General features: G+C 30.7%; 2 protein-coding genes and 1 pseudogene across 2 annotated transcripts; 2 read left to right on the forward strand and 1 right to left on the reverse strand.

The window, feature by feature from the left end:
* On the reverse strand, positions 1-4,558 carry LOC119191106 (annotated as a pseudogene).
* Positions 2,842-6,896, forward strand: LOC119191105 (glutaredoxin 3-like). The gene is made up of 4 exons (XM_037444987.1): positions 2,842-3,131; positions 4,638-4,806; positions 5,998-6,257; positions 6,637-6,896. The coding sequence occupies exons 1-4, from the start codon at positions 3,082-3,084 to the stop codon at positions 6,812-6,814; spliced, it is 657 nt and encodes a 218-aa protein (XP_037300884.1). The 5' UTR covers positions 2,842-3,081; the 3' UTR covers positions 6,815-6,896.
* A 520-nt stretch (positions 6,897-7,416) lies between these two features.
* LOC119191104 (golgin-45-like) lies at positions 7,417-10,393 on the forward strand (the record flags this gene model as incomplete). Its single annotated transcript, XM_037444986.1, is given in 7 exon segments — positions 7,417-7,428; positions 7,512-7,949; positions 8,485-8,518; positions 8,521-8,621; positions 9,189-9,250; positions 10,053-10,362; positions 10,364-10,393. Coding segments are annotated over 7 exon segments (987 nt in total), but the record flags the coding sequence as incomplete, so codon positions are not given.
* Between the last annotated feature and the right edge of the window lie 3 nt (positions 10,394-10,396).

The raw sequence follows: 10,396 nt of genomic DNA on the forward strand, positions 1-10,396 counted from the left end.
TATTAAATAATAATTTATTACTGTTAAACGAAACAAACGCTACATTGTGATTGATCACAAATTTCTTAGAGACAGTTAAAAATATTCAAATGCATAATTATTGTAGTAACGAAAAAGTAAAGCTCAATATTAATAAAATACGTTAATAATAGAACGTAAATAATTTTCTAATAAGCGCTACAACTTTGTAATTAAACTGGTCTGTAATTGACAATAATGTGATTACATAAATTTCTTATTGAGTTTTGAGTTTATACTTGCACATCACCTACAGCCGATCATCGAAAGCAGGCTTACAATTTATCCATATGTAATGGTAAAGTACCATAGTATTGTGACACTATACTGTATAGTATGCGCTTTTGCAGTAACTAAGGCCATTAACATAGTGGGGTTCCTAAATGACGCGAGGCTCTAGGCGAAATAAAAAAAAGACGCGAGGCCCCAGCGAGAACAAAAAAGTTCTCTGGTTTACCGAATTCGCTGGTAAGATCGTAAAAGAATGTCCTCCAAGCAACCGGCGAGGCCCCACGCGATTGCCCGATTCCCCCAAAGGATACCCCTGCCTGTGTAGACGCCAGATCTAGCTTCAGAGTTTCTATATGGCTTAACTAATCGAGAATACGTAATGTGATCTAACACTGATTAGGGCTGAAAATATCAACACACATAGTGTACAAGTTCAGGAGACCCACTACATATCCGTATTTCATACTTCCAAATTGCCTGTTTTAAATTTGGTTGCTCTTCATATCCTGCCTTCAAGTGTACTGCAGTAGGAAATACTACATAGTGTCAGCAAAATGTCATTTAATCATATCAATACTATGACCATTACATCCGTAAATACATTTCATTGATTCTGACAAGCCAACTAAAAAATTAAAATAAACATACAATACTCAATTTGAGAATATAGCGATAAGGGACTTTTGTTATGATGCTGGTGCCTTCTGTGCTTGTAGTTCTGATTGGAATTTCATTTCCATTATCATACCAACAGCTTGTCGGAGTTTTGACTTCTCCATACCCAATAAGTTAATCTTTTCCATTTGCTCAGCAACAAACTCTACCTTTCTTTTGAAGTAATCTTTACCACCATCAATATCCTGGGAGAAAGAAATTAATTAAATAAATTACACTTTATTGAAGTGCAGAACAATTAGCAAGGACAGCTGCAAAAAATACAGGGATATTTCAACAGATTAATAATAACTATAACGAAAATAAGTATAACTCAAGTTTACTGTTAAACAAACCCCTTTTAATAATTAAATAAGATATTTGTACATTGCAGACACATTATTGACATTGATAAGTTTTAAGAAATCCAACATTTTTCAAGAAGTAATTTGACTCAATTTTAATCCTCAATGATAAACTGTCCTATAGATAAATGTTGTCACAGCCAATATTACATAGATTGTTGCATGCCCCCTAAAGTCTACTAGATTACCCTCACTGATCTCTACTCACTTTCTGTGCATAGTATCCGTGCCAATGTCGATGACCACATTATCAACATCAGCCACTGTGCCAGGTACATACATAGATCCTGTGAGAGGCACCAAGAACTCGTCTTGCCTTTAATTGCAGGTGTTATTTTTCAAGACTCTCTCCGATTCAACAAATTTACTTTTAGCTATTTGCAATGTCTGTATTGAGTCTTGGAACACGCTTAATTCCTGGAATAGAAAAGGGAAATATATATTCATAATTGAACGGTTGTCTGATCTTTTATTACGACACTATTGATCACGAATTATATTGGATTTGTCTATTGTATAATATTAATTATTAATGAATTCGCTTTAAGTTCGTTCTACAGTTTCATCCTATAGTACTTAAATAAAACATAAATACGCATAGGAATATATATTTTATCATTAATTATAACAAATCAAATTCATCAGTTCCATAAAAAAAACTAACCACAAAAATACTACGAAGTAAAAAACTACGCAAACAATTTTAAAGTATTTCATTAATAGTACTCTCTAATGACTTGTAGTGTTTACTATGTAAACAATTAATGTATTTGTGAGGTATTACCTGATCTAATTGTTGTTTTAACTGAGCCAACTGCGGCAGACTCAGCTTAGTTAAGTCGATTTGCTGACTTGATGATGCCGATGCCATTTTGATTCCGTAGCACTGCCGATAAAAAATATGTTTTAATATTTCTGTTCCATTAGGAATACCTAGATATTAATAATAAAATGGCCCACAATTCTTAATTCTAACCTCAAATCAAATAAAATGAAAGAAACAATTCCAAAAATGCTAAACTGACATTGACAATTACATTTGTCACTTGACAGTTTCAGTATTTATAAAAAATACATTCTATGTAGCCGGTGAAGGTCAAACACCATACTGCCAAGCAAAGAGGGTTAATATTTTTGTCAACGAGCAATTTATAATAATTATTCTATAAACATTTAAAGTGTATAAAGTTTAAATAAACAATTATTGTGTCAATATGTTTCCATTTTACAATATAAATAAATAATTTATTGTATCGATAACACTCCTCTATCAATCAATCAATCGACTCAATAACATATAAAATAATGTGAATAACACTAAATGTGAGCTGGTACCTAATGATATAAGCCTACAACATATACAATTACTTTCAACATGATTTAATAATAATATTCAATTAATGACTGTATATAAAGTATAGAAAAGCATGGGAAACAAATCAGCACTCTACTACGACGCGATGCTTTACAATTTCTAATTCCATTTCCACGATCTTTCTAATTCCATTTAGGGTGCGGTGAGAATTGAAAAATGATGTCTAGTCGATTATTTAGCAAATCAATTCGTTCTATTTTTATAATCTTGCAGCACTAGTCTAGAAAGTTCAGGCATTGAAAGAACTGATTTGTTTGGTTTTCGAGATTTTGATTTCTGCTGTGGTCTGTGGTGTAAATTTTACTTTTTATTTATATGTGTCTACGTTACAAATGAGAGTGTTAAAGTAACATTTTATTTAACAAGGGATTCAATAATATTCTACTTACTGATATAATTTAAAATATAAATAGGACAAGTTTATAACCTTGCTTAGAGATGTCGGTGAATAACTTAGCGACGGTCCAAAGTTTCGAAGAATTTATCAGGTAATAACAAACATTTTCACCTGTCTATATTTCTGTACAAATGTATTATGTCATATAAAACAACTACGTCGTGTTTCAATTATTATTATTCATATGCCGGCCCCAATGGCATTCTAAATTATTATAAAATCTACATTAATTTTATACACTTACAAACCAAACCTCAAGGTGAATGGTTTTATTTAAATAGGTTTAGAAGTGGTTAATTAGATTGCAATAAGTTATGTATTATTCTTGATTTTGAAGTATTATAGATCACAACTGCATTATTTTTATTAAACTATTTTCATCCGCCATAATAAGCCAGTGACCTTACAACCTTTTATCATAAGTGAAGAATGCTTATAAAATATAATAAATAGTAAATTCTACAGCATAAAAATACATATGGGTGTAATAAATTATTGTATGGGTAATATAAAACAAACAATCATTTTTTTCTGATACTTGATTAGTGTTTGAATATTACAATTCTGTTTTTTGTTTGTATTATCGTAAAAATAAGTTTTATTTTGTACCCAATATTTCCAAAATAATATAGAATAATTTTTATCTGAATATAGCTTCAACTTGTCCCTTTTTTAGTAATAAGTACATTATGTTTTCTGTGAATTCTTTTAGCACAGAATAGTGAACATTATTTTTATACTACTTGATTATAGGCTATATATATCCAAAAATTTTTGTTGTTTGTATTATATAACTAGTTTATGTTGACAATTTTGTCTATAGCGTGAATTATCCAAATTAACCAAATTCGAACAGAAAATTCGAGTGGTGGCAGCTTTGCTGATATACCTAAAGCAAAGAGTAACAATTTTTTAAAAGAAAATGTTATTACAAATAGCATTATATGGTCCCATCTTTAAACATTTATCAAAAGGGAAGACATGAATATAAGTGCATTAACAGCAATTAATTTGCTTTTGTTTTTTGGTAATTTTCACCTTCCGACACTAAGGAAGGGTGGTGACACCATCAAGTGACCCACATATTTAAAAAAAAATAAGAAAAATGGATAGCTTCTATAAATACTCCATTGTAAGTTGATTTAGGTTAAATAGGGACTTATCTATGGTATCACGTTAGATTAAAATGATTGCCCAATTAGCTTCATACACATTCAACAATTTTATCTTTATATGTTGAAGATATGAAGGTTATCATTTTGTTTTTGGTGTTTTATACTGAATAATAATATGATATATGCCCTGTCCTATATTTTAGCAAAATTATTATTCTGCAATAAGATCAGTTATAACCTCATACTGATTTATCAAGATGTGGTGTAGAACCGGTGGTTCTAGGTTCAAATCTCAAGCCACAACTTACAAAACACATTGTGTGGGGTTTTAAGTTTAGTGGCACTTTGTTTGATGAGAACAACATTAATGATTACTTACCTTACCAAAGAAAAAAATTTTTTTTAGGTATAGCTTATCCCTACATTTTAAAATAGTAGATAAAAGCTAATAAACTCATTTTTCATCTTTTTATATATTTCAGAAGTCCAATATTGACAGTAGTACATTTCTCAGCTGAATGGGCTGATCAATGCAAGCAGGTGACGGAGGTACTTGAGGAATTGGCCAAACTTCCAGACATACAAGCAGTTGGCACTAAGTTTGCTGTCTGTAATGCTGAAGAACTCTCTGAAATCTCTTTGCAATATAAAGTAACTAAAATCACATATTATCACTCATAAATATAAATTTGTAAAAATTATATATTAGAAAAGTATTGATGGTTAATGCACTGAATATAATAAATGATACAAAAACATATTTTGTAAAATACTTTACACTTTGGCATTAAATTGCCAGACAATGAGATCTGAAAAATATATTCATTAAGGTGACATATTAAGAAATAACCTTCAGTCTTGAATCATACTTATAATTATCAAGTTTTTACTAAGTTGATAATATCATGAAGTATAAACATTCAACAAGTTAAGGATTTGATTTGAATTTGTAAATTGCATGTCATTTGAATTCAATGGTATAAATAAGTGTGTCATGCTTTAGTTGAGAAACAATTTATTCATTTAATTTGAAAGTTTTATAAATCTAAAAATCTAGAAACATGAATTACAAACATGTTTACAAATCTTGCACTTCTAGTAACTTACTAATATTATTAGTAAGAAATAGGAATCAAGGCATATTAAACAATATGATTATTTATAATTGAATTAAAAAATACTATACATTACATTTTCTCATATTATAGATTAAAAAATTATGCCTTTTTCACCAACTGCCCCTTAATTACCTTAAGACATAAAAACAATTAAATTTAAATTTGCCAAATATACAGCTGTTCAAACACTGATGGATGAGCTAGACATTTAATAAGGAAAAACAGACTTAGTTTAGTTTAGTTCTCAGTGGTGATAAATATCCACCTATAGCGCTTTATAATTATATCTGCGTATTATAGTTTAAAAAACTTGGTAATTCCCAAAATGGATAAAGGAAAGGTATAAAAGTACTTGTAATTTTAAATAATATTAAGTATATTGTTCTGTTTTAGAATGTTACTGATTGCAATTATTTTTACTCATATTATGAATTATGCATTAAAATTTTCCCTTTATAATCTATATATGTATATCTGCAAATAAATGGTATAAAAATGAAGAATCCAATTACCTTGAACAATTTTATATTACAATGTCCTTCAAACCGAAACAAAACAATTCTTAGCACAATTGGCACTTGCGTTTGGAAAGTACGTACAGATGTGAAAAACTCATTTTATTAGCTCCATTATTCGGGCCAAATTAGTGAACATATTTTTACAATATTTTTTTTTTTGCATCAATGTTTTTACATTTATAAATCATATTAAATGTTCATTACAGGTAGATTCCGTGCCAACAGTAATCTTATTTAGGAATGGTGTACTAGTAGACAGAGTAGATGGAGCAGATGCAGCCCAAATCTCCGCAAAAGTCAAGACACTTAGCCTGGGGAAGTCTGGTGTCGCAGAACCGAAAAGCTTGGAGGAAAGACTAAAATCACTTATCAATAGACATAAAGTAATGCTGTTTATGAAAGGAAACCGAGATGTCCCAAGATGTGGTTTTAGCAGAACTATTGTTCAAATACTAAATGGAATTGGGTAAGTGAAATTTATTACGTATTAAAATTCAAAGTCATGGTCAAAATATAATTAAAAAAATTTGCTGTATGATATTGTCTAAAACCTGTAAAAAAGCAGCAAATCATTTTTTATGTTTAATCTTTTTTTGTGGGCAGCCATTCATCAAAACTTTTTTGTCTGTCTGTTGGTTTGTCAGCAGATCTCTCCGAAACTTGTGTATGGATTTTCATGTGGTTCTCCCAGGTGGACAAAGTATAATTAAGAGCAAAACGTAGGCTTTGTTTCAATAAAATCGCATATCGAAAAAAGTTTCGTCATCTTAAAATATGTGCAATTTATAAATGAGATTAAAGTAATGAAAATATACCTCACTATCTGTTTGTTTCTTTTATTTCAGAGTTGATTACGAAACATTCGATATTTTAACCGACGAAGAGGTACGCCAAGGACTAAAAGAATACTCTGATTGGCCTACATATCCGCAACTCTACGTCAAAGGGGAACTAATTGGGGGGTTAGATATAGTCAAGGAAATGATAGCCAGTGGGGAGTTCGATTCTGTTCTCAAAGCGTAATTAACGTAGCTTGTAGCTTTTTTAAAAAAATGTAATAGGAATAATTTATTGTAATTTAATGCAATAAACGCTTTTAATTATTTTTCATCTTTATAATTACTATCATTAATTCGCAAGGTATTAAAAACCCATATTTTAACAAATGTTCGTTCGCTATATTTGATTTTTATACTATGAAGAGAGGGTGGATCTGAGGGGTGGATGGTAAGCGACAGGACTATCCAAGGAGATCTCTAGCTAAAAGATCACAACGTACACATTACCTGTGTTAAAAGTCATGATTGTGCCGGAGGTGGCAATGCGAACAAAAAACGCCATCTAAACGGGATCTATGGAGATCATAATCTGGTTCAATTATTGTGTACGAAATATAAAATTAAAATGGGGCTTTTTGTCTACTTTATTATTTCTGGGCGATTTTGTCGCAAAACCCTATTTATTTTTAGGTTTTTGTCTATGTTGGGGTTTATCATAAAGTAGACATTTGGCAACACTGCTTGCAAATCCTATCAGTGTTATATGGAAGACAGGCTCAATAGACTTGTATCCAGAGCTGTAATAAATTTATAAAAAAGGGCTGTCAGTGTCAACTGTCAGAATAAATGTCAAGACTTGTAAATACTGCTTCGTCCTAAATAATAATATATACTCAATACCCAAAATTTCTAAAATTTATACATTTCTGTTAATCTTATAGATAAACAAATCCGAAACGGCACAAAATAGAAGAAAAAACAATGATCCCAAAGATACCGTGGTACCTGGACGATTAATACAAATTTACCCTTCTAACGTTATAACATCGCAGAAAACTAAATCTATTAATGTGAAATCACCTAAGTTCGTTCCATATGAACCTTACCCAGGAGCAGTGAAACCAATAGTGTCACAAACAGTGAAGAAATCCAAGAAATCTAAAAACAACATGGATATAAACACATTAATATCTCAAATGTCTCAAATGAACACAAATTTAAATGAGTATAAACCTAGACCAAAGTTGAATTCAGTCGGTAGCAAGTCTCTCATTGAAGGGGAACAGATTAGTCCAGAGAATGAGGAATTGCAGAAAAAAATTACCAGTTTGATGCATGAAAATGACTCCTTGAAGGAACAACTAAAGCAACAAGTTCAGGTAAATATTACATTCATAACTGTGATATTGCATAATGAAGTAAGCATACAGCCCAGCTTAATTATTGGGCATGTTACCTTTTATGACAACAAATGCAGTGGGTTGCCACGCAGTACTTTGGTAGTTCTACTGATTATGGGGGTTGTATAGCAGGCAAGTGACATGAATATCTCTGTCATTATGTTTTTAATAGATGGTAAATTAATCATTAGAGTGGGGTTGCTTGCAACCATCTTTATATTAAATATTTTTAACCTATGCCATGTCAATTGCAGAACCGTAAAGCATACAACATGCTCAATGAAAATGCATTGCATGCACATGCATACATCTACATTGTAACGTAATAAACTAACAGCTCAGAAAAGAGGGATAAAAATTTGGTTATAAGTTCAGTTATTTATCAATAGTATAAAAATTGTGACCACTAAAAGTGTTATATTATATAAATTCATTTTACTGGATATAATTTTATTAAGTAATTAACTATTTTTGATTTAATTATAAAACATTATCATTTTTGTCCTTTTTTAAGGTAAACAAAGAACTGAAGACAATGTTGGTGGCTTCCATGGAGAGGACCTTGAAACTCAAGTCCAGTCATTGAATGAAGACAAAAAGCATTTAGCAAATGCTTTGCTTAACTCAGCTCAACATTTATCTACCCATCAAGTATGTATACAATAAGGCCATTTTTTTAATAACACTCATTTAAAACTTTATTTTATAAAGAAGCATCTATACTGATATGATTGTGTCAAATGGCATTCATTCAGCCATCTGTTGCCATTTGATACTGTATCTGGATGGCATCATGTACACAATCAGGTGCAGTGTAATCCCTTTGCCGCACTGGAATAAAATAAAAAAAAACTGCAACATGATAATTTTTGTGTCCAAAAAAATATTTGTTTTATAAGCTTAGCATGATATAATATATGCAAATGTAGCATTTATCTAGAAATATGTCATAAAACATGTATCATAGTTTTAGCAACTTCAGCTATATTACTATAAGATTAAATGGCTAGCTCCAGAGAAATATGTCTATAGAAAAGAATATTGTTTATAACAACTATTCATTGTTGGCTATTTGCATGTAGGAAATTAGATTTGTCCTCTCAATGTCGTTATAACCGGTTTTCACTGTATAATGTTTATAAATAATCAATATCAAATACACATAGATATTTAAAAATTCAAATGTAAGTATGAGACTCAAAAGAGATTGTTTAACAGGAGCAAACGGAATGGCTAGCAGGTCAATGCGAAGTCTGGAGGAGCAAATTCCTTGCAAGCAGGTATTTGTTTCACAATTTAAATATTTATATGTTGCTAAAAATGAAATTAACATAATATTTCAATATATATCCGTGATTTCAGGCATTATGTATTTTTTTTTATATTGACCTTGAATCTAATTAATGAAGTCTGTATACTTATTTAATAGATTCAACTTTGATATTGTTGAAAGAAAAAATCATTGAGTTACTGATATACATTGAATCACAACAGAAGATAATAAAATAATTATATAGTCTTTTTTTTTCTTATAATAACTTAACAAGGCATTCCTAAAATAATTTTAATGCTGTACTTGTATTAAGATTTATGTTTTATGACTGCTGTAGATTTTATTACATTGTAAAGCTGACAATACCCTTTGACCGCGCCTTTCCAAATGGAGACCAATCTCAATGTGTAGATAGCATATTTGTCTTGCGTTGCTATCACTCAGTGTCGATTGGGTAATTGGCGTAAGGCAACCACCAAAATATGTAAAACTCATTTGGCGTAGCTTGTTACAACTCTCAGTTGCTCGCAATCACTTGCTGCACTGATACAGAATAAACTGAGAGCGCAGAATGTATGAGCAGCTACAGAAAATTTGTCTATATTGCCCAATTGTATTGGCTTTATTCAAACTCGCCAAATGACTCGACGATAGACTTGATTTGTATCAAGTTTTTGTTGGTTTGAGCTCGACTAACATGTATAGCCGGCTTAAGATGTAACTTCTTGCATGCTATATAATGAAAAAAAATCTAATAATAAACGGAAAAGTTATCTTAATAGTTAATCCAAAAATCCTTTTTTTTTCAGTTTAATGGTAGAAGAATTGGCAAATTGCAAGAGACTATTGAACGAAAAAACCGAAAATTTACAACAAGCAATCAAGCAATTATTGGATGAAAAATGTAGAGTGAGAGACATGCAACTCTGTACTTACAAAAACTTGTACAGTCTTCATGAGAAATGGTTGGAAAATATAGCAATATCTGAATACTCTGGTAGTAGTATGTACAACCGCCCTATTGGAAATCTCAATTTTAATGCAACAATGCCGCATTCCACAAACATTATAGATTTGGCATCTGTTAATTTGAAATTATCGGAAAATATTAGCAGTTCGGGTTGAGAAACAAGATGTCAGCTATTTGAACAAT

The sequence above is a fragment of the Manduca sexta genome, unplaced genomic scaffold (genome assembly GCF_014839805.1).
Source record: "Manduca sexta isolate Smith_Timp_Sample1 unplaced genomic scaffold, JHU_Msex_v1.0 HiC_scaffold_1041, whole genome shotgun sequence".
NCBI lineage: Eukaryota > Metazoa > Arthropoda > Insecta > Lepidoptera > Sphingidae > Manduca > Manduca sexta.